Below are 25714 nucleotides of genomic sequence, written 5' to 3'. Positions count from 1 at the left end.
TTGAGATTATTTTAAATTTTTCTATGAAATTTTGGAATTTGTATGGTGGCTACCTTCTCAAATATTTTTGACAGTGATGGAAGAAGAGAGACTGGACAATAGTCTCCCGTGTGTTCTTTTATGTCTTTTTTGAGTAGTGGCTTAACTACTGCGTACTTCAGTGTTCCTGGAACTTTGTGTGGCTCCTGTTCTGAGGCCTGTCTGGCTTCAATGGCCCTCAGCTTCCTTGAAGCACACAAACTCTCCCACCCAAGGTGGAAGGTGCCTTCAATACAGTAGTGCCTCGTGGGAGGGATTACAGAACTGTGATTTCAGGTATTCAGGATGGTGCAAACCAACACATGTTGCAATCATGGGCTAAATGCATTGTAAGATGGAATCAAAAAGAGAGGAGAGTCAAGTATGTGTGTGGAGAATATCTCCCAATGTTGTTGGTAGCGGAGTCTACAAAGCACCAACAGTGGCAGTGGGGGGAGTGTGAAGAATAAAATTTATGACCAACTTACCCCCAGACATGTTCAGTAGGCAACATGTCTGGGGAACATTCAAGCAAGATAAGCAGTGTCACCTATCATTCTTCAAAGGCATCTTGCACTTCCTCACTCTGTGTGGCAGAGAGTTGTCCTGCTCAAATATAATGTGGGGTTGCTTTACGTAAGAGCAGTACCTATGGCTCTAAATCCTCTGCAATGTAGCAATTTCTCTTCAGTTATTCCTCAGTATATAGGAATCCAGATCACATTTATCCAGTGGTAAACCAAATCATCAAACTTTGCTTTTATCTGCCAAGCTGCTTAGCAATGCAAGCCTCCAGGAAGCAGTTAGCATAGTAGCATTGATGGTGCATGCCCATCAAGCTTTAACCGTAGGACAGTTTGAATTGGACATGTCCAAAACACTAAATTTTGTTGTTCAGCACGATTATGACAGCATTCTATTGCTTATTACAATTAAAGATGTATATTATCTGTGATAGTGGAAGCCATCTAAAAAAATTCAGACCACCAATTTATTCCAAAGCAAGTGGCATCCAGCCACTGATGTAGATGTGTCCACGCACATTGCAGTGCTTTGACGGCGATACGATCCATTATGGCTACAGAGGAAAAGTCAACCAAGCTGTGGTGTGTCATATTGAGTGATTTAATGCACCTGTGTTGCATATGACCTTATTTTATCCACTGGTTTCACATGAATCAGCTTTACAACAGTGTACCCTGTAATAAACCACATCACAGTGTAAACAACTCATTTTCCACAGACTTGTCATTCTGCTGCATTCAGTCAAGATTCATATGCCGATATTGCACCCTTTAATGTCAATAAAACATATCAGCACTTACTTTTATGTTTTCACTTGTATGGTTCTTCATTGGCTGAGTGTAACACTAACCTTTGAGTCACTTGAAAGTGTGTGGCTGTGTCACTGGGTACGCCATCTCTTTGCAACTTTAGTGATTTATTGCTGGTACTCTGATCTACTTGTCTTCATTGAGTGAAGTGGCACATTAGTTATCGCACTGGAGTTGCATTTGTTTAGAGAAGGGTCCAGATCTCCACCCAGCCATCCAGATTTAAGTTTTCCATGTTTTCACACATCATTTAATTATATTTCTAGTGTGTGCTGTGCCTGTAATGAGTTCATGATGAGTGGGATGTTAAACCCTAAGCTTCCTTTTACGTACTCCAATTTTATAGTAATTTCAGCTAGTCTTCCTTAGTGCTGCTGTTTCCACAAACATTAGTGTACATACTGCACCAACATGTTATTTGCAAGAAAGTCACAATGAGAAACTTGTTATGGAATCTATCTAGTGTCTAATAAATAATTATTTGTCATGTAGATTCAAAAAAATCTTGACTGGAAGTATTTACACTTGCTGTGCCACACACTAGCTCTTTATTGTTACATATATAATATCAGAGAATCATGAAGATGGCATACATGTGCTAAATCATAGCATCCAAAAGGAAGTTGTCTCTTTATGTTAGATGGAAATTCATTGAGAGATGTGGGAGAATATGAAAGTTGTGTCTTATTATAAAGAACAGTCAGATACCGGTAACAGAATTTTACTATAGACAATACTGCAGGTATTGAAGAATATCCTCAGACAGGCTAAAGTAGTGAATTGTGCCAAGAGAATAGAAAGCTCTCAGAACAAAATTAAAACTAAATGATGAATTGTGAAAGAAGTATCAAGGTAGAATCTGGATGTACAACTTATTGCTGCAAACTGTGGTGCATATGGTGTGGAGTAGAGGTTAGTGTTGCCGGCTGACGTGCTGTGGTTTGCCAATTTAAACCCAACCGTGACCAAATATTTGTTATTTAGAGTTTATCATTTCTGGAAGGTTCTTGAAATATCTTATGTTTGTATATTTTGGAATAATCCATTTTTATATGAATAACAGCATTCTGGAATATTTAGTGTTTGTATAAATAATTACAGTCTCAATCCATGAGGTCTGTTCTGTTCTGTTTGTATGTTTCTGTCAGTAGTAAATGTGCTTTCAGTATCAAGTGTTGAACTTCTTTGATGATCCTGCCTTCGGGTTTGGACTTAATTGTGGTTTTGATATGACATTGTCTAGTGGAGATGCTTAAAAAAAAATCATCGCTACCATGGCTACAATTAGGCAAAGTAAAAGCCATCATCTATATGGACAAAACCCAGAGTACAAGCAATACATCATTCCTAAGATCTGTATACGCAAGAGACAGATGGATTCCAAAACAACAATAAGTCAGCTGCATGTCAGGCATCCATCCATGTTTCCTGGAGGTGCTGGTCAGGACCTGACAAAATGACTGAAAGAATTTGACCAAATACGGGGCGGGGGTTGGGGGCAGAGGAGGGGGCGGCAGTTATTCCAACTTGCTTACTTAGAAATTCAATTAAAAAACATAATGCAGATATACAAATAACCTCAAGTACAACATTTAAGTTGTATGTTTACACAGTTTTAAATAAGGTATCAGGCAATTACATCCATTATTCTCAATATATTGCGTTAATTGATCTCAAGAAGTTTCGTTCAGGTATTTTGGCAGCAGCTTGTCGAATATTGTTCTTTAGGTGAGCCAAGGACCTAGAATGATTGTTGGGAATGAGTGATTTGAAGTAACCCCATAAAAAATAGTTGCAGGGGCCTAAATCAGGTAACTGTGCCGACCATTGCAGATCACCCCTCCAGGAGATGATGTGTCCTGGGAAGTGTTGCCGCAAAACAGTTATTGACACACACGCTGTGTGCCCCTCGATACTGTCCTGCTGGTAACATATATCTCCCACATCCATCTTGTTGAGTGTTGGCAGGAAAAACTCATGAATCAGTGGACATAATGGTCAGAAGTCACTGAAACTGCCATTTGTTTTCTTCAAAAAACTATGGCCCAGTTATTCCAACTTGCAATAGTGTACACCAAACAGTTACACATTGTGAATGTGGGATATGCTGATGAAGTTGTCTTGGGGTAAGAGAAGCTCAATAGCTGACACAAATTCCAGGCTGCACTGAAGGAAACATTTGGTGATAATCAGCAGCAAGTCCACTTAGTGGAAGAACAGTTGAAGAACAGGGTGCAACATTGTGGGAAATGATAGAGTTATACATACAGAATGCTTCGGTCCTATGCTGCATCATGAATCTGAACATGACAAAAGTCAACAATTTCTCACGTTTGATGAAAGGAGTCATAGGAGACATGAACCAAGCTGTTTTTGGTAGAGGATGTCACAATGACAGAGGAATTCTTCAATTGATGCCAGGAAATCGAGGAAATACAGCAGAAAAAGAGTCAGATGAAAGAGGTATGAATGACAGCTAAATGTGGTCCCTATGGCAATCGTGGAGTGCTACCACAAGCTTGCCTCTCTCATACACAGATAGTAAGAGAAGAGACTCAACAGCATGTGGCAGTCAGAAATGTGGAATCAAGTACACAAGAGATTTTTAGCTTTGAATGCTGATCCAATACATCAGGAGGTAAATGTTGAAGAAAAGGTGTACTGATCTTTAGCATCAGTCTCTGCTGCTACCTGACTGTGCCATGAAAAATGGACTCAGCCAATTTGGATTTATACCAGAGCCATCAAATGACAACCCAGCAACCGATCAATGCAGAAACAACCAAGGTACAGCCAAGTAGATCGCCCCACACAAGAACAAACATTTGGAGAACAGAGGACAACACACTGGTGTGTTTGCATTGTGGATGCCATGAACATGTTGTACACTATTGCAGAGAAAGGAGGAAATTTTTCTATGTCTGCTGCACTGCCAGATATCAACCATCACAACAATCCTATTCATGCCAGGCAAATGCAGTTGCCCTTTGGTATGAAGCCTATCGCCATACCCCAGATGATGAATCCCCAACACCTGTAGCCATTTCCTGTTGCTATGAGAGATACCGTCCACTTGGCTAGCTGGTGACGTCAAGAAAACTGAACAAGGTAACCATGTATGGAGGTGAGGCTGCTGCAGATGAAAATCCTCAGGACGGTAGTCACCAAGATGTCAGGAAATATCATTGACATCATCACTGATTGCTAACCTGTCCAGCTACTAGTCCACTAAGGTACTGCCTTTTCAGTAATATCAGATGCTTACTGTCATCAGGTAAAAAACACTGTTCTGTGATAAGAAAGGAATTGTGCTGAAAGTTGAAAATGGGAATACGACCAGTCAACAGGAACGTGTATTGCAATAATAATTATCAGTGACAGAACAAAGTCCTTAGACTGTGTCCTTTTAACAGAATGCAGTTGTAATGTTATTTCTGAGTTGGACTTCTTGCTGGCATTTTTATCCCACCATCATCGGTGAGAGGAATTCTAGTCATCAGTCAAGATGCTCAGTTAAACTGTAAAGTTTTTGTCAGTTGTAAAAAGCTGCTCAACCTCACAAAAGAAATCTACATGCCAGTGATGATCATAAACATTGTAGGTGGCGAACGAGTCTGACTGGGAAAAGACTGCCTTCATAACTTCTGATGGCCACTGTGAGTTTTAAATTATGTTATTTGGACTGTGTAATGCTGCAGCAACCTTTGAATGTAAGAAGGACAGCCTGCTTCAAGATTTTAAATGGGCAGCCTGTCTTTGCTAACTGGATGACACTGTTGTTTTTTCAAAGACATTTGAAGAAGATCTAAGCTACCCGGCAGAAAAGTGAATGTAAACACAAGTATTGCAATTGTTCTTGAAGGACTCCTATGACAGACCACAGCAGTGTGGATGAAATCTCAGTCATTGCTACTTTAAATGACATTACTGCTGAACAGAGGGAAGAGCCAGCAGGTTGAAAATCAAAGAAATCTTGAAAATGAGGAACTGATTAAAGGAAAATTGCAACTAATAAACAGAGAATTGTATTAGAGGAATTATGATCTAATGAAGCAGAAATAATTGCTTGTTATTCCAGTTCACATACTGCAAGTTGGGATGTCAGCAGTGTAACTTATCCATGAAAGAAGTGGCTTCAAAAGCACTCACGTGGCCAATTCTTGAATATTGTTCATTAATCTGGGACACTCAACGGGTAGAACTGCTAAGAAGACATAGGGAATCTCCAACAAAGAGTGGCACATTTTGTAATGGGACCATTTAGTTGGTGCGGGAGCATTACTGAGATGCTCAACAAACTCCAGAGGCAGACGCTACAAGAGACATGTTGTACATCACGAAGATGTTTGCTATTGAAATTTTGAGAGCGTACATTCCGGCAAGAGGAAGACAACTTTTACTTCCTCCCACATACATCTTGTGAAATGACTATGATGAAAAATTTGAGAAATTAGAGCTAATATAGAAGCTTACTGTCAATCATTCTTCTCTCCCACCATTCCCTAGTGGAACAAGGAAGTAGGAGGGCATTTAATGGTACCAGAAGTACCCTCTGTCGAACACAGTCAGGCAGCTTGTCGTGTACTGATCTAGACTTATATCCTGCAATATTTCCATGATGCTTCAACATCTGATCACCTGGAATTCATAAAGACTCTTGACAGGATAAGGTATCAGTGGCTAGGTCTATCGATCCTTTAGACATTACCTGAGCCTCTGTAAGGAATGCCAACAATGGAAGCAAGCACTGCAATTACCTCTGGGGCACCTGGCATCAATCTTGCCTACAGCAACTCCATTCCACTGAATTGGAATCAATCTCTTTGGGAGAGTCAGCACCTGGGAACCAGTGGATAATAGTGTGCCCTGGCTACTTCACCCATTACACTGTCACCAAAGCTGTGCCAACTGCTGAAACTCATGAAATTGCAAAGTTCCTTGTAGAAGATATAATTTTGAAGCATGTAGAACCCTGTGTGATATCTGAGCATGTAAAAGTTTTCCAGCTGAGACTAGTATCAGAGATAATTTCACATTATGGCATCAGGTATAGGATGACAGTTGCCTACCACCTTAGACCAATGGTCTCACAGAATGCTTTAACAAGATATTCACAGATATATTCTCAATGTACAGTATGTCAAACAAATTAGGATACAATACTGCCCTTTGTGACATTCACATACAACACAGTGAAGGAAGACACTACAGGCTTTAAATGTTCCTGCTCCACAGTCGTGCAACTGAAACAACAATGGATATACTGTTCCCATTTCAATCAAATCATACTCAGGATGAGTACGCAGAATCACCAGAACTGAAGAAGCAAGGTGGCTGGTATGCATACAGGCCCTGGGTGCCCAGGAAAAAGACTGAGAGCACTGTAATGCCAAGCACCGGCCAGTGAGATACAGTCCAGGAGACTGGATATGGATTTTTACATATGTGTGGAATGTTGACTATTGGAAAAGTTGCTAAAGCACTACTTTGAGCTGTATCTTATCCTTCGACACTTGTCAGATGTCACATATGAAGTTGAGGATTATAACCCTTCGCCAAGAAGACAAAAGAACAGAGACATCGTCTGTGTCCTCTATATGAAGTCCTACTACAGTCCAGAGGTGGAGATCGATAATGGGAGGTTCAAGGAAGTTGAAGATCCACCAACGATCACAAAACTTTCGACAGGAGGGGTTAGTTTGAGTGTTCATCATAGTGAAAAGGATGTAACAACACAACCAGAATGTGAGGGTCTACCAGCACTGCCATACAGAGGACCGTTGACAAGATCCAGATCCATTGAGAACTTATGAAATAAGTGGGTAGAACTTATGAAATAAGTGGGTTGCTATTCCTCCAGGAGAGAGAACAATGCCATGAATTGTGGTGGATGCTGTGTTGCGTAATGGTTAGCATTGCTGGCTGGCATGCTGCGTGTCACTGGTTCAAACACAGTCGCTACAAATTATTTGTAATTTAGAATTTATCATTTTTGGAAGGCTCTTGAAATGTCTTATTTTTTATATTCTGGAATATTCGAGGTTTGTATAAATAACAGCATCTTGCAATATTTGTTTTATTCTGTCTGTACATTGCAGTCTATTATAAACATGCTTTCAGCAATCTGTTGATCATTACAGTATTGAAATTCATTGACAGCCCTGGCTTCAGATTTGTATTTGACTGTGGTTTAGATGAAACTAAATCAATTACTAAGTCATCCAAAAGTAAATACTCCCATTAGTGAGATGTAGGAGAAGGTCCGTGTGTCATATATTAGTCCTCTATTCAGAGTCACCTGTGCAAGTGTCTTTCTGGTGTGGTCAGTTTTCAGACAGATTGAAATACTACATAGTGAGATCACTGTGTAAAAAAAGGAGAAAAAGATAATGTAGGCAATTACTGGTCAATTTCTTTGCTACCAGTGTTTTCAAAAGTTTTTTAAAAAGAATGTATAGGATAGTAGTGGCACATTTCATTACACATAATTTGCTCTGAGACTCAGAGTTTGGCTTCAGTGAAGGAGTATCCACAGAAAATGTATTTTATTCTTTGTCTGAGGCACCAGCAGGTTTAAACTATCTACATCTACATCCATACTCTGCAAGCCACCTGACGATGTGTGGCGCGGTGTACCTTGAGTACCTCTATCGGTTCTCCCTTCTATTCCAGTCTCATATTGTTCGTGAAATGAAAGATTGTTGGTATGCCTCTGTGTGGGCTCTCTGATTTTATCGTCATAGTCTCTTTGCGAGATATACGTAGGAGGGAGCAATATACTGCTTGACTCCTCGGTGAAGGTTGTTGTTGTTGTTGTTGTTGTGTCCTGAGACTGGTTTGATGCAGCTCTCCATGCTACTCTATCCTGTGCAAGCTTCTTCATCTCCCAGTACCTACTGCAACCTACATCCTTCTGAATCTGCTTAGTGTATTCATCTCTTGGTCTCCCTCTACGATTTTTACCCTCCACGCTGCCCTCCAATAAATGCTCGGTGAAGGTATGTTCTCGAAACTTAAACAAAAGCCCGTACCGAGCTACTGAGCGTCTCTCTTGAAGAGTCTTCCACTGGAGTTTATCTATCATCTCCGTAACTCTTTGGCGATTACTAAATTATCCTGTAATGAAGCGCGCTGCTCTCCGTTGGATCTTCTCTATCTCTTCTACCAACCCTATCTGGTACGGATCCCACACTGGTGAGCAGTATTCAAGCAGTGGGCGAACAAGTGTACTGTAACCTACTTCCTTTGTTTTCGGACTGCATTTCCTTACAATTCTTCCAATGAATCTCAGTCTGGCATCTGCTTTACCGACGATTAATTTTATATGGTCATTCCATTTTAAATCACTCCTAATGTCTACTCCCAGATAATTTATGGAATTAACTGCTTCCAGTTGTGACCTGCTATATTGTAGCTAAATGATAAAGGATCTTTCTTTCTATGTATTTGCAGCACATTACACTTGTCTACATTGAGTTTCAATTGCCACTCCCTGCAGCATGTGTCAATTCGTTTCAGATCCTCCTGCATTTCAGTACAATTTTCCATTGTTACAACCTCTTGATATACTACAGCATGATCTGCAAAAAGCCTCAGTGAACTTCCGATGTTACCCACAAGGTCATTTATATATATTGTGAATAGCAACAGTCCTACGACACTCCCCTGCGGCACACCTGAAATCATTCTTACTTTGGAAGACTTTTCTCCATTGAGAATGACATGCTGCATTCTGTTATAAAGGAACTCTTCAATCCAATCACACAATTGGTCTGATAGTCCATATGCTCTTACTTTGTTCATTAAACGACTGTTGAGAACTGTATCAGATGCCTTGCGGAAGTCAAGAAACACGGCATCTACCTAGGAACCCGTGTCTATGGCCCTCTGAGTCTCGTGGGTGAATAGCATGAGCTAGGTTTCACACGATTGTCTTTTTTGAAACCCATGCTGATTCCTACAGAGTAGATTTCTAGTCTGGAACATAATACGTGTTCCAATATTCTACAACTGATCGACGATAGAGATATAGGTCTATAGTTCTGCACATTTGTTCGACATCCCTTCTTGAAAACGGGGATGACCTGTGCCCTTTTCCAATCTTTTGGAATGCTACACTCTTCTAGAGACCTACAGTACACTGCTGCAAGAAGGGGGGCAAGTTCCTTTGCATACTCTGTGTAAAATCGAACTGGTATCCCATCAGGTCCAGCTGCCTTTCCTCCTTTGAGTGATTTTAATTGTTTTTCTATCCTTCTGTCATCTATTTCAATAACTCCCATTTTGTCATCTGTGCGACAATCTAGAGAAGGAACTACAGTGCAGTCTTCGTCTGTGAAACAGCTTTGGAAAAAGACATTTAGTATTTCGGCCTTTAGTCTGTCATCCTCTGTTTCAGTACCATTTTGGTCACAGAGTGTCTGGACATTTTGTTTTGATCCATCTATCGCTTTGACGTAAGACCAAAATTTTTTAGGATTTTCTGCCAAGTCAGTACATAGAACTTTACTTTCGAATTCATTGAAAGCCTCTCGCGTAGCCCTCCTCACACTACATTTCTCTTTGTGTAATTTTTGTTTGTCTGCAAGGCTTTGGCTATGTTTATGTTTCCTGTGAAGTTCTCTTTGCTTCCGTAGCAGTTTTCTAACTCAGTTGTTGTACCATGGTGGCTCTTTTCCATCTCTTATGATCTTTCTTGGCACATACTCATCTAACGCATATTGTACGGTGGTTTTGAACTTTGTCCACTGATCCTCAACACTATCTGTACTTGAGATGAAACTTTTGTGTTGATCCGTCAAGTACTCTGAAATCTGCTTTTTGTCACTTTTGCTAAACAGAAAAATCTTCCTACCTTTTTTAATATTTCTATTTACGGCTGAAATCACCAATGCTGTAACCGCTTTATAATCGCTGATTCCCTGTTCTGCATTAACTGTTTCAAATAGTTCGGGTCTGTTTGTCACCAGAAGGTCTAATATGTTATCACCATGAGTCGGTTCTCTGTTTAACTGCTCAAGGTAATTTTCAGATAATGCACTTAAAAAAATTTCACTGGATTCTTTGTCCCTGCCACCTGTTATAAACGTTTGAGTCCCCCAGTCTGTATCTGGTAAATTAAAATCTCCACCCAGAACTATAACATGGTCGGGAAATCTACTCGAAATATTTTCCAAAGTTTCCTTCAGGTGTTCTGCCACAACAGCTGCTGAGCCAGGGGGCCTATAGAGACATCCAGTTACCATGTTTGAGCCTGCTTTAACCATGACGTTCACCCAATTTATTTCACTTTTCAGATCTCTGTCAATTTCCTTCGATACTATTGCACTTTTTGTCACTATAAACATGTCTCCCTCTTCACTGTCGAGCTGTATCTGCAGTATACATTCCAATCTGAGTTTAGAATTTCATTACTGTTTACATCTGGTTTCAGCATCTTTCCATCCCTAGTACTATGTGGGCATTGTGGCTGTTTATTAATGAGAGCAGTTCTGGGACCTTTCTATAGATGCTCCTGCAGTTTACTATTACCACATTAATATTGTCATTCCCTGTTGCATTTTGCCTACTGCTACCTTGTCACGTCTCAGGAGGCATCTTGTCGGGCCTAGGGAGGGAATTCTCTAACCTAAAAAACCCACATGTGCATTCCACATATACTCCTCTACCCTTGTAGCCGCTTCCTGTGTGTAGTGCATGCCTTACCTATTCAGGGGGACCCTACATTTCTCTACCTGATAGCGGAGGTCGAGAAATTTGCACCCCAGATCTCTGCAGAATCGTCTCTGCCTCTGGTTTAAGCCTTCCACTCGGCTCCAAACCAGAGGACCGCGATCGGTTCTGGGACTGATACTACATGTAGTTTGCTCAGATTCCACCCCGCAAACGAGGCTTTCCACCTTCACCAACTCTGCCAACCGCCTGTATGAACTGAGGATGACCTCTGAACCCAGATGGCAGGAATCATTGGTGCTGACATGAGCAACAATTTGCAGTTGTATGCACCCAGTGCTCTCTATCACCATCTGCAGGGCCTCCTCCACACCTCGGATGAGACCCCCCTTGGAAAGCAGACAGAGTGAACACTGGCCTTCTTCCCCGACCTTTCCGCTATTTCCCTAAGGGCCTCCATCACCCGCCTAACATTGGAGCTCCCAATCACTAATAACCCTCCCCCCCCCCCCCCCCCTCCCCGCGCATGCCTGCTCAGACCTTGCTGAAGGAGTGGCCATATGTCCACTCACAGGCTGAGCGGGCAATGCCACATTGCCAGCCTCCACATTGACCCTCCGTCTCGTGCAACGCGAACGCCGTTGAACCTGCCACTCCCCTTAGGGAGCGGGTGGCCCAACCGCGTCTGGTACTCGCAAAGACGTCTCGACAGCAGGGACCATGGGAGAAGCATGTAACACTTGGGGTGTACCATGCGACGCACCAGACTCCCCACTGCCGCTACACTTCGAGGCAGCAGCCTAGAGACGGCTCATTGCGGGCATCAGCACGTTCAGCTGTTCGTGAATAGTGGCCAGCTCCTCCTGCGTCCATACACAGCAGTCTCACATCCTATCCAACCTAAGAAATCAACAATTTACTGTAGAGAGTTAAGTAATCAACTTTTAACAAGCCTGCTAATTCACTAAAGGCGGCTGATAGCTGACTAAACTGTGGTTACTGGACACTTCTTGTTGGAAACAGTGAAAATAAGCTGGACTGTATTCGAAACAAACATGAAATCTATGGAACACTGTTACTAGTACTCGAAAATTAAAGCTTCCTAAAAGCAAAAACACACAGAAAAAGAAGTGACAAGTAAGAAAAACACAGTTAATACTTAAATTTACGTAACTTGCTGCACAGGAGACGTGAAGGAGCCTGCAGTTACGATGACTATAGGTTGAGGACAGTAAGTATTTTCTTTGATTGAACAAAAGAATGTGATTGTATGGACCATGGTATGTTATGGGATTAGAGAAAAAGTTAAACAATGGTTCACATCATATCTGGAATGTAGGAAGCAGAAAGTTGGCCTCCAATCTCAACAAACAGGAAATGGGTTTGAATCTAGCTGGGGTCACCCTAAGTGTGGTATGCCACAGCCTTCTGTTCTGTGTCTGTTGCTTATCTTGACATATATCAATCGTTATTATGTGGAACATAAGATAAACTATGTAACTAACATGGTAATCAGAACCATCAGCATGTGGTTTTCTGATAACAGATCGACACTTAATTGCAACAAAACAGAATACATACAATTTCTGACAAGGGATTTGTGTAAGAAGCAGTTTCATTGTCTCAAGATGGTTAAAAATTTGAAGAAGTCAACCACTTTAAATTACTAGGACTGAGAATATATGGAAGGCATTTTTGGAAGTATCATGTTCAAGATCGTGTGCAGAAATTGGATGCTGCTATCTACACTATGAATGATCTCCACTGTCTTGAACATTGAAACATGAAGGCTTGTGTACTTTGATTGCTTTCACTCTATTATCTTGTATAGCATGTACTTTGTGGCAGCGCTGTGCACTCGCCAAGAATATTCTTAGCCCAGAAAAGGATGGTCAGAGTGATCTGTGGTGTCAATTCGCAAACTTCATGTAGGTCGTTGTTCAGGTGTATTCCGTAATGGAATTTGTTGTAAAAACAAATACTCAAATCAGAGTTGTATAGCTTCCTTGTGACACATTTCTTCTTTTGTGTGCAAGAGTTCCTCGCAGTAGATGAGAACATTTTTCTGTGATATGTTATGTATATATTCTCTCTATTTTTTTTGTTTTGTTTTGTTCTTTAATTCTTTCATTTATGAATTTTCTAATCAACATTCCATTAACTATATGCTCACTTCTTCAGTGACCAGGTAGCATTGATCCATGTATGCCCACAGAATATGATAAATAAATACATAAAACAAGTAATAAGTTCAGGAGTGCTGCAGGGAAGTGTGCTTGAACCCTTGCTGTTCATGCTGTGTATTAAAGACCTTGTAGACAATATTAACCTCGAATATCTTTTGAACGACGCAGCCGCGCGGGATTAGCAGAGCAGTCTAAGGCGCTGCAGTCATGGACTGTGCGGCTGGTCCCGGCAAAGGTTTGAGCCCTCCCTCGGGCATGGGTGTGTGTGTTTGTAAGTAGTGTGTAAGCTTAGGGACTGATGACCTTAGCAGTTAAGTCCCATAAGATTTCACACACATTCGAACATTTTTTTGAATGACACAGTTAACTGTAATTAAGCACTATCTGAAAAAAACTGCACAAATATTCAGTCATGTGTTTATAATACTTCAAAGTGGTATAAAGATGAGCAGTTCTTAAAGTGCTGATAAGTGGAAAATTATGCATTTTGCAATAGGAAAGAACATAATATCCTATGACTACTGTATCAACGAATCACAGTTGGAATCATTCAACTCTCACAAATGCCTCGGTGTAACAATTAGTATGAATATGAAGTTTAACAATCACGTAAGTTCAGTTGTATATAAAACATGTTGCAGACTGTAGTCTATTAGTAGAATGCTAGAGAAATTAAATCAATCTTGTTGTTGTGGTCTTCAGTCCTGAGACTGGTTTGATGCAGCTCTCCATGCTACTCCATCCTGTGCAAGCTTCTTCATCTCCCAGTACCTACTGCAACCTACATCCTTCTGAATCTGCTTAGTGTATTCATCTCTTGGTCTCCCTCTATGATTTTTACCCTCCACGCTGCCCTCCAATACTAAATTGGTGATCCCTCGATGTCTCAGAACATGTCCTACCAACCGATCCCTTCTTCTAGTCAAGTTGTGCCACAAGCTCCTCTTCTCCCCAATTCTATTCAATACCTCCTCATTAGTTATGTGATCAACCCATCTAATCTTCAGCATTCTTCTGTAGCGCCACATTTCGAAAGCTTCTATTCTCTTCTTGTCTAAGCTATTTATTGTCCACGTTTCACTTCCATACATCGCTACACTCCATACAAATACTTTGAGAAACGACTTCCTGACACTTAAATCAATACGCGATGTTAACAAATTTCTCTTCTTAAGAAACGCTTTCCTTGCCATTGCCAGTCTACATTTTATATCCTCTCTACTTTGACCATCATCAGTTATTTTGCTCCCCAAATAGCAAAACTCCTTTACTACTTTAAGCGTGTCATTTCCTAATCTAATTCCCTCAGCATAACCCGACTTAATTCGATTACATTCCATTATCCTCGTTTTGCTTTTGTTGATGTTCATCTTATACCCTCCTTTCAAGACACTGTCCATTCTGTTCAACTGCTCTTCCAAGTCCTTTGCTGTCTCTGACAGAATTACAATGTCATCGGCGAACCTCAAAGTTTTTATTTCTTCTCCATGGATTTTAATACCTACTCCGAACTTTTCTTTTGTTTCCTTTATTGCTTGCTCAATATACAGATTGAATAACATCAGGGATAGGCTACAACCCTGTCTCACTCCCTTCCCAACCACTGCTTCCCTTTCATACCCCTCGACTCTTATAACTGCCATCTGCTTTCTGTACAAATTGTAAATAGCCTTTTGCTCTCTGTATTTTACCCCTGCCACCTTCAGAATTTGAAAGAGAGTATTCCAATAAACATTGTCAAAAGCTTTATCTAAGTCTACAAATGCTTTCCTTAATCTTTCTTCTAAGATAAGTTGTAGGGTCAGTATTGCCTCACGTGTTCCAACATTTCTACGGAATCCAAACTGATCTTCCCCGAAGTCGGCTTCTATCAGTTTTTCCATTCATCTGTAAAGAATTCGCGTTAGTATTTTGCAGCTGTGACTTATTAAACTGATAGTTCGGTAATTTTCACATCTGTCAACACCTGCTTTCTTCGGGATTGGAATTATTATATTCTTCTTGAAGTCTGAGGGTATTTCGCCTGTCTCATACATCTTGCTCACCAGATGGTAGAGTTTTGTCAGGACCGGCTCTCCCAAAGTTGTCAGAAGTTCTAATGGAATGTTCTCTACTCCCGGGGCCTTGTTTTGACTCAGGTCTTTCAGTGCTCTGTCAAACTCTTCACGCAATATCATATCTCCCATTTCATTTTCATCTACATCCTCTTCCATTTCCATAATATTGTCCTCAAGTACATCGCCCTTGTATAGGCCCTCTATATACTCCTTCCACCTTTCTGCTTTCTCTTCTTTGCTTAGAACTGGGTTTCCATCAAAGCTCTTGATATTCATGCAAGTGGTTCTCCTTTCTCCAAAGGTCTCTTTAATTTTCCTGTAGGCAGTATCTATCTTACCCCTAGTGAGATAAGCCTCTACATCCTTACATTTGTCCTCTAGCCATCCTTGCTTAGCCATTTTGCACTTCCTGTCGATATCATTTTTGAGACGTTTGTATTCCTTTTTGCCTGCTTCAATTACTGCATTTTTATATTTTCTCCTTTCATCAATTAAATTCAATATTTCTTCTGTTACCCAAGGGTTTCTACTAGCCCTCGTCTTTTTACCTATCTGATACTCTGCTGCCTTCACTATTTCATCCCTCAAAGCTACCCATTCTTCTTCTACTGTATTTCTTTCCCCCATTCCTGTCAATTGTTCCCTTATGCTCTCCCTGAAACTCTGTACAATCTCTGGTTCTTTCAGTTTATCCAGGTCCCATCTCCTTAAATTCTCACCTTTTTTGCAGTTTCTTCAGTTTTAATCTACAGTTCATAACCAATAGATTGTGGTCAGAGTTCACATCTGCCCCTGGAAATGTCTTACAATTTAAAACCTGGTTCCTAAATCTCTGTCTTACCATTATATAATCTATCTGATACCTTTTAGTATCTCCAGTGTTCTTCCATGTATACAACCTTCTTTCATGATTCTTAAACCAAGTATTAGCTATGATTAAGTTATGCTCTGTGCAAAATTCTACCAGGCGGCTTCCTCTTTCATTTCTTAGCCCCAATCCATATTAACCTACTATGTTTCCTTCTCTCCCTTTTCCTACTGACGAATTCTAGTCACCCATGACTATTAAATTTTTGTCTCCCTTCACTACCTGAATAATTTCTTTTACCTCATCATACATTTCGTCAATTTCTTCGTCATCTGCAGAGCTAGTTGGCATATAAACTTGTACTACTATAGTAGGCGTGGGCTTCATGTCTATCCGGGCCACAATAATGCGTTCACTATGCTATTTGTAGTAGCTTACCTGTACACCTGTTTTTTTTTACTCGTTATTAAACCTACTCCTGCATTACCCCTATTTGATTTTGTGTGTATAACCCTGTATTCACCTGACCAGAAGTCTTGTTCCTCCTGCCACCGAACTTCACTAATTCCCACTTATCTAACTTTAACCTATCCATTTCCCTTTTTAAATTTTCTAACCTACCTGCCCGATTAAGGGATCTGACATTCCACGCTCCGATCTGTAGAACGCCAGTTTTCTTTCTCCTGATAACAATGTTCTCTTGAGTAGTCCCCTCCCGGAGATCCGAAAGGGGGACTATTTTACCTCCGGAATATTTTACCCAAGAGGACGCCATCATCATCTAATCATACAGTAAAGCTGCATGCCCTCAGGAAAAATTACGGCTGTAGTTTCCCCTTGCTTTCAGCCGTTCGCAGTACCAGAACAGCAAGGCCATTTTGGTTAGTGTTACAAGGCCAGATCAGTCAATCATCCAGACTGTTGCCTCTGCAACTACTGAAAAGGCTGCTGCCCCTCTTCAGGAACCACACATTTGTCTGGCCTCTCAACAGATACCCCGCCATTGTGGTTGCACCTACGCTACTGCTATCTGTATCGTTGAGGCACTCAAGCCTCCCTGCCAACGGCAAGGTCCATGGTTCATGGGGGGGGGGGATTAAATCAGTATATAGTGGCAATTGCTTACAAAACACTTGTGCATTAAATACTAGATTACTGCTTAAGTGTGTGAGACCTGTAAGAAATAGATCTGACAGGGGATATTGAACATATACAAAGAAGGACAGCATGAATGAACAGTCGCAGGTTCATTTGATCCATGGCAGAGCATCACGAAGATGCTGATAAAACTGAATTGGCAGATACATTAAGATGATGCAGAGTACACCATGAAAGCTTACTTACAAAGCTTTGAATATATTACTACACAATACATATTGGTCTCTCATAGGGATCTCAAAGACAAGAGTGGACCTAATTAAAGTGATCCAGATGCTGTTAAACAATTATTCCTCCATCCTCCCCCCACCCCCACCCCCACCCCACCCCCCGGCACAAATTGAGATAAATGTTGCCGTTGTAAGTACCCTGTACCATGCACTTCATGGTGATTTGCAGAATCCAGGTAAAAATGTGGATAGATATGTTGCAGAAGAGTAATTTGGAAGGACAGGGGGAAAGGGAGAAAGAGAGAGAGAGAGAGAGAGAGAGAGAGAGAGAGAGAGAGAGAGGGGTGGGGGAGGGGGGGCTGTAAACAACAAAAGATCTATAATTTTCTTTTATCTACACTGCATATTGTTGTAGTCGTGTGCAACTAAGAAGGCAGCTGAATGATGGGTTCTGCACAGAGAGGGATGGAGAATACATTGCGGCATGGGCAGTGCGCTCTCCGCCTCCCGTCATCCCACATACCCCAGCTGTCACCTACCCTGGTAACTGGCAACACTGAAGTAAGTGCGACACTGGGCAACTGTTGCTGCTTCTGACTCTTCCTAGATGAGTGTACATGTTCAGAAAAATATCACTGTCACTTCTTAATGAAATATTTGGTGTGCTTGCTTTATGCCACCCATAAAAGAATTCAAAAGTGGCTGACAAAATGCCCTCACCATACATATATTAACATAAAAGACACTAAGTGAACAGTACACACTTTGAAGTGCACAGTACAGGTAGACGCAGCAGAATGACAGTGTTGGCTGGAGCATAGCAGGGTACACTGCTCCTCACCAGTACACATCGCCCCACTACCTGCCTTCTTATGTGCGCACCATTGTGATAGAACACATTATTTGATTTGAAGTATATAACTCCAGGAAATTTTAATGACACGTATATCTGTTAACACAGCGTACAGGTTGGTACCCAAAACATTACAGCTTTTCAGCTTCTGGGTGTTGTGTTTTAGGGAGCAAAGCAAAAATTTGAAATGGTTGAAAAGAAAAGCAAGTCAATGATGGCCATTCGTAAGATCCGCTCCTTTGAAGAAGAGTTCAACACTCAGGTCTTCACAGATGCTGCACAAGAAATTTACATAAATGCTCACAACTGCATGGCAAGGTAAAAATGTGCAGACAGTATTATATCATAGTTTTAAAACACAAGACCCCAATATGTAACAATACACTAAAGTTGTTTTATTTTCTGTCTATACAGCAAGGATTTTGTGAAGTTACAACAGTTTGTTACTGAACGTGCCTATCCAGTGAGTACAATAGAAAACTTGTTCTTTTTTTTCATTTTTCTTTTTTTTGTGCTAAATAGACTCATTTGAAATCTCGTTTTTTTCTGTTTATCTAGAAACTTATGGAACACACAGAGGTTGAATTTTTGAATCTCATTATTCATTTTGGCTAGAATTTCACTCTAGAGTGAAATAGCAGAGTATCTAGTAGATACATCTAAGTATATTTATTTTGCCTATCTGAAATTTCTAAGTTTCCAGATAATTTATAATCTTACTTTAACTGGTCATGTATCTCTTTCAATTAAAAGTTTGCTGATGTGATCTACACCAATTGCATAAGATGATCAGTGAAGCGTGAAAAGAAAGTAAAATGCAAATAATAAATTTTGACAGTAGTCTGCAGGTAGCAAAAAAGAGAGCAAGAAAGAAGAAAGGAGTAAATACACTCCTGGAAATTGAAATAAGAACACCGTGAATTCATTGTCCCAGGAAGGGGAAACTTTATTGACACATTCCTGGGGTCAGATACATCACATGATCACACTGACAGAACCACAGGCACATAGACACAGGCAACAGAGCATGCACAATGTCGGCACTAGTACAGTGTATATCCACCTTTCGCAGCAATGCAGGCTGCTATTCTCCATGGAGACGATCGTAGAGATGCTGGATGTAGTCCTGTGGAACGGCTTGCCATGCCATTTCCACCTGGCGCCTCAGTTGGACCAGCGTTCGTGCTGGACGTGCAGACCGCGTGAGACGACGCTTCATCCAGTCCCAAACATGCTCAATGGGGGACAGATCCGGAGATCTTGCTGGCCAGGGTAGTTGGCTTACACCTTCTAGAGCACGTTGGGTGGCACGGGATACATGCGGACGTGCATTGTCCTGTTGGAACAGCAAGTTCCCTTACCGGTCTAGGAATGGTAGAACGATGGGTTCGATGACGGTTTGGATGTACCGTGCACTATTCAGTGTCCCCTCGACGATCACCAGTGGTGTACGGCCAGTGTAGGAGATCGCTCCCCACACCATGATGCCGGGTGTTGGCCCTGTGTGCCTCGGTCGTATGCAGTCCTGATTGTGGCGCTCACCTGCACGGCGCCAAACACGCATACGACCATCATTGGCACCAAGGCAGAAGCGACTCTCATCGCTGAAGACGACACGTCTCCATTCGTCCCTCCATTCACGCCTGTCGCGACACCACTGGAGGCGGGCTGCACGATGTTGGGGCGTGAGCGGAAGACGGCCTAACGGTGTGCGGGACCGTAGCCCAGCTTCATGGAGACGGTTGCGAATGGTCCTCGCCGATACCCCAGGAGCAACAGTGTCCCTAATTTGCTGGGAAGTGGCGGTGCGGTCCCCTACGGCACTGCGTAGGATCCTACGGTCTTGGCGTGCATCCGTGCGTCGCTGTGGTCCGGTCCCAGGTCGAAGGGGACGTGCACCTTCCGCCGACCACTGGCGACAACATCGATGTACTGTGGAGACCTCACGCCCCACGTGTTGAGCAATTCGGCGGTACGTCCACCCGGCCTCCCGCATGCCCACTATACGCCCTCGCTCAAAGTCAGTCAACTGCACATACGGTTCACGTCCATGCTGTCGCGGCATCCTACCAGTGTTAAAGACTGCGATGGAGCTCCGTATGCCACGGCAAACTGGCTGACACTGATGGCGGCGGTGCACAAATGCTGCGCAGCTAGCGCCATTCGACGGCCAACACCGCGGTTCCTGGTGTGTCCGCTGTGCCGTGCGTGTGATCATTGCTTGTACAGCCCTCTCGCAGTGTCCGGAGCAAGTATGGTGGTTCTGACACACCGGTGTCAGTGTGTTCTTTTTTCCATTTCCAGGAGTGTATTTGAAGAGGAAAAATGTGCCACTAGTGTGAAAGGACAAACTTAAAAAAAGGCTGTAATAATAAATGTCATAATATGATTTGAAACTTCTAAAATATGAAGTGAAAGAAAGTTGTATGCCTCATGTGACAGATTAAAACTGTATGCTGGGCATAGATGTGAACATGGATCCAGGTTTGAGATCTGTGATATGTCACACACTTTTTATCTATCAGATGGGTCAACACAAGTAAATACACTACCAAAGAGTTGCAGTTTCATTTTAGGGGAAGTTGCTGGTTAAAACTGTGGAATTTTGACAAAATGAAAGACATAAAAATTTTGGCTGGTTTTAACTGTTTTACTGTGGGACAACAAGCACCTGTAGATAGTACACCATAGGGTAGGACAGAATTTTATTGCTGTTAAAATGCTAAGCTGCACAACCATTTCTTAATGCCAATAGCTCTATGGAGTTGTTATTAATGAACAAAACCTTATTAGTGCAATGTGTGCACATATGGAAAGTTCTTGGTGGAATGTAAATAAGGGTGAAGGTAACATTTCACCAAAAAGAAGACTGACAACATTGATAGCTTTCTGAAAGTCTCAAATTATTTATGTGCAGTGTTTGTGTAAGAACTCTAGAGATCATACAATTTCATGTCATTAATGTTTTCAGTGTTGACTCATGATAATAGAGTGCATTTTGTTTTATTAAACATGAGTTCAAATTCTCAGGCAACAAGCAGAAAATTTATCCCCGTTGAACCCACATAAAAGACATGTCTGGTGGAACTCAGAATGTGACAAAATTCATGAAGAAAGACATCATGCATGGTTCGAATTTCAAACACACAAAACAGAAGAAAATGCAACCAGTCTCAAAAATATAAGGAAAAAGTTCACACAAATTATCAGGCAAACCAAGAGACAATCACAGAAAGATCTAATTGACTCAGTAGAAGAAAATAACCACAAAACCAATTCCAGAGACTTTTACAAAATGTTTGGAAGACAGTTACAAAAATTTGCCCCTCCCATGTTAATGCTGAAAAGTGAAGATGGAAAAATGGCACATAATGACATGGAAAATGTCAAAATCATGGCAAAAACATTTAGTAAACTATTGAATTGTGAAGAACCCCAGGAACTTTTAGCAATTAATACAGACACACCTATCAAGACTCCACCTGATTTCATAAATCCTCCAACAATCCAAGAGGTGGAAACAGCACTCAGAGAGATGAAAAATTATAAGGCATGTGGAGAAGACCAAGTTTTTGCAGAAATGTGGAAATATGCCAATGATATAGTTCAAACATCCTTACACATAGCTCTAACAAAAATCTGGATAACAGAAAAGTTTCCTGAACATTGAACCACAGCCACAGTCCACCCACTCCACGAAAAAGGAGATACAAGCAACCCAGATAATTACAGAGGTATCTCTCTCTTAGACTGCACATACAAGTTTTTTTCCAGGGTCCTATATTGGAGGTTCAAAGAGCAACTAGAGGAAGAATTAGGTGAATACCAAGGAGGCTTCAGACCTTGGAGAGGCTGTGCAGAACAGATCATCACTTTAAAATTAGCCATAGCATATTACAAGAAACGAAATAAACCTCTTGTAATAACCTTCGTGGAATTTAAAAAAGCATATGACTGTATCCATAGACCTCCAATGTTCAAAATCTTAAGAAATTTCGGGCTCCATACAAAATTAATGAAATTGGTAGAACTCACCTTAACCAATACTGTATCAAAAGTCAAGTTCAGGGGGGAACTCTCTGAGTCATTCGTTATTAAAACAGGTTTAAGACAAGGTGATTGCTTGGCACCCCTCTGTTCAACTGTGCTTTAGAATACATAGTGAGGGAATGGTACAAGACTAACCCAAAGAACGTCCAAATTGGAAGACCCAAAGACAACATAAGTTTAAACTCTTCGTTGATCCATTATGGACCGTGGGACAATGACTGGCATGTATTTCTTGATGCAATAATTTACCAACAGCTGTATTTATTGTAGAAATTTATCTTATGAACTCCGTATGTGCTACCAGTTTCGGCATTACATTGATGCCATCTTCAGGCCCCTGTACAATGTGTAGAACAAATGTACTATTATAAAAATATAGAATGTAAGTTAACCATTGACAGGTATCATTAAAACTATATGTAACATTAGGGCAAATATGCTTCTGCCTATGTCACACTGTTGTTAATAGTTTTCACTGTTTTACTCGAAAAAGATAGATGAAACTATTACGACCTATTACTCTGATATCAAGAACATTAATAGTCCCTGGATATGTTATCAATTCTTACCAGCAACGCTTCCTATAACCTTTGACTCCAGATGGTTTCATCTTTGACCACACATTGATGTTTGCAAACCGCCTCAGTCTGTGTCACCTGGCCACCAAGAGCTGTTGCATAACGGTATGTCAAGCATAAAACGTAGTGTGTTGATGTCTTCTTGAAACTCTATCATTTACCCCATTGTTTTGTATTTTAGATTTGATTCATGGATCCAGTTATATGGCTCCTTCCGTGTATAACGATTTTACAACTATGACATGTCGTGAGTGATATATTTTACTCTATACCACCCTAATTACAATCTTCTTTGATTATGTGTCGTAATATTGTAGTAATGTATTAGAGAAGGTGCTTGAGAGGTTATAAGTAGTGTGAGAGTTAGATTCTGGTGTATAAATATCTCACCCGATACAAAAAAAATTTGTAGGCGGTGATTCTTCTTACAACTTTTTCATAATGTTTACTGTGTTCAATTACTTCTGACACCACTGTGGCATATTGGGCAGTAGGCTTACGCAATATTTGCATTTCGTCTGTCAACCTCTTCCTATATGAATCCTAGTAAATTTGCGTATTAACTTTTAATATCATGGCAACGCCTGATGTAGATATAAGTGACATGGACAGTATTTAGTAGTTTAGACTAAGGTGTAGATAGCCATCGACACCTAAGTTAGGGGGTTGTTATCTGAAATTCACGTATTTTATGTTTTCAGTTTTGACTTGTATATGTTGAGTGTTTGTGCTTGGCTTGCATCAGATCTGTATTATTTGACCTTAATTGAACCACTGCATCCCCATTGAATTACTTGGCCTCTGATACATTTGAGGCCAGTAAGTTTTTACATCTATATGGTAACGTTAGAGATGATGTTTTAGACTTACTTCTGATAACATTTTCCTGTTAGTTGTTAGTATAACCTTACTACAATTTAGTTATAAGAGGGCGTTTACCACAGTGAGTATGTGGTTAGCTGGTACCTAGGATGGAAGAACAGTTTACAGACACAATGTTATAGGTGTTACCCTGTCAAGATTTAATGATATCAGTATGCATAAATAGGCAGTGACTTACATTATAACTTGTTGGTCCAGGTCATCAGCAGTGGTTAAACACTGGACTCGCATTCGGGAGGACGACGGTTCAATCCCGCGTCCGGCCATCCTGATTTAGGTTTTCCGTGATTTCCCTAAATCGCTCCAGGCAAATGCCGGGATGGTTCTTTTCAAAGGGCTTGGCCGACTTCCTTCCCTAATCCAATGAGACCGATGACCTCGCTGTCTGGTCTCCTTCCCCAAAACAACAACCCAGGTCATCAGTGATGTACCAGCAAAATTACTTATACTCTTATAGATATTGTTAGGTCAATGATGCCATACATCTTCAAATGACATACTTATAATACTTGAATACTGATGATCATGGGGACTTTAGTATAATACTTTGGAATTTTGTGTACTGTACTTAGATGCTATTTTGATATTTGCCAATATAATGCACATATGGTTCAACAGTACAATTTTTCCCCTCCTGTGGAAGTTGTCCACCACCATAACTTGCAAATGTGTCCAACATCACTTTCATACCCCTTTGGATTACTGTACTGTTCTCCTGTTGTTGCACTCTTGAGTTGCCACTTAACCAATTTTATACTTGATGTAGCTTTGCATTTCCTAGACACTTAGCTGATGAGTATAAATTCATTATTGTTTGATTTTAGCTAGTCAAATATTTTGACCAGTTTTTAGGTACCGTGACATTTTGACCCATGCAGACAGTTTCCAACTCATTAAGGTCATTAGACAGAATAGATGACACTGGATGATGTACTTAAGATCCTGATAGTCATCTCATTCGTTACTACACCCGGCCTTAATGCAACCTTGAGAATGATTTGACATGGTTTTGGGTGGTACCCTTAGTCTTAGGGATGGTATACATTTCATTTTGAGGTTTATGTTTGGACTTATAGGTGGCCTCCTATATTTTTTCTTTTTCTTCCTTTCCTTTTTATTCGTTTGATTCTACTTGGTATAATCCTACATAATTGTATAGAACTTATATGTAGGGAGATAGACATTTTTTGATATACAGAGATTGAGAATCTTCTTCATAACTATGACTATATGAGGCACTTCTGTCGTTACATTAATCCACTCAGCACAGTGCGGGGTGGGCTTACATAGGGGTTCTAATGAAGTGCCTACAGTGACCTGGTGTTTGATGATTTTTTTATAGTACTATTGCATTGGTTTAATTTGTGAATGCAATTGGGTTTTAAGACAAACTCTTTTATACTTTTTATCATTTGTATTGCGGCAGCTATTTGTCATACCATACATAATACAACCTAGGAAAAATATATCTAAAAAGAAAGATGATGAAACTTACCAAACAAAAGCGCTGGCAGGTCGATAGACACACTAACAAACACAAACATACACACAAAATTCTAGCTTTCGCAACCAATGGTTGCCTCGTCAGGAAAGAGGGAAGGAGAAGGAAAGACAAAAGGATATGGGTTTTAAGGGAGAGGGTAAGGAGTCATTCCAATCCCGGGAGCGGAAAGACTTACCTTAGGGGTAAGGTAAGTCTTTCCCTAAGGTAAGTCTTTCCGCTCCCGGGATTGGAATGACTCCTTACCCTCTCCCTTAAAACCCATATCCTTTTGTCTTTCCTTCTCCTTCCCTCTTTCCTGACGAGGCAACCATTGGTTGCGAAAGCTAGAATTTTGTGTGTATGTTTGTGTTTGTTAGTGTGTCTATCGACCTGCCAGCGCTTTTGTTTGGTAAGTTTCATCATCTTTCTTTTTAGATATATTTTTCCCACGTGGAATGTTTCCCT

General features: G+C 40.9%; 1 protein-coding gene across 1 annotated transcript in view; it reads left to right on the top strand.

Moving 5' to 3' along the window:
- Nucleotides 1-25714, top strand: part of LOC124616218 (probable 39S ribosomal protein L45, mitochondrial) — a 101715-nt gene that overhangs the window by 54501 nt on the left and 21500 nt on the right. The window contains exons 5-6 of the mRNA XM_047144523.1: nt 18423-18574; nt 18671-18719. Coding sequence (XP_047000479.1) covers nt 18423-18574; nt 18671-18719 — 201 coding nt within the window. The remainder of the gene's footprint in view (nt 1-18422; nt 18575-18670; nt 18720-25714) is intronic.

The sequence above is a fragment of the Schistocerca americana genome, chromosome 1 (genome assembly GCF_021461395.2).
Source record: "Schistocerca americana isolate TAMUIC-IGC-003095 chromosome 1, iqSchAmer2.1, whole genome shotgun sequence".
In the NCBI taxonomy this organism is placed as follows: Eukaryota; Metazoa; Arthropoda; class Insecta; order Orthoptera; family Acrididae; genus Schistocerca; species Schistocerca americana.
Note: the sequence above shows the minus strand (reverse complement) of the source record. Positions and strands in the feature narration are given on the sequence as shown.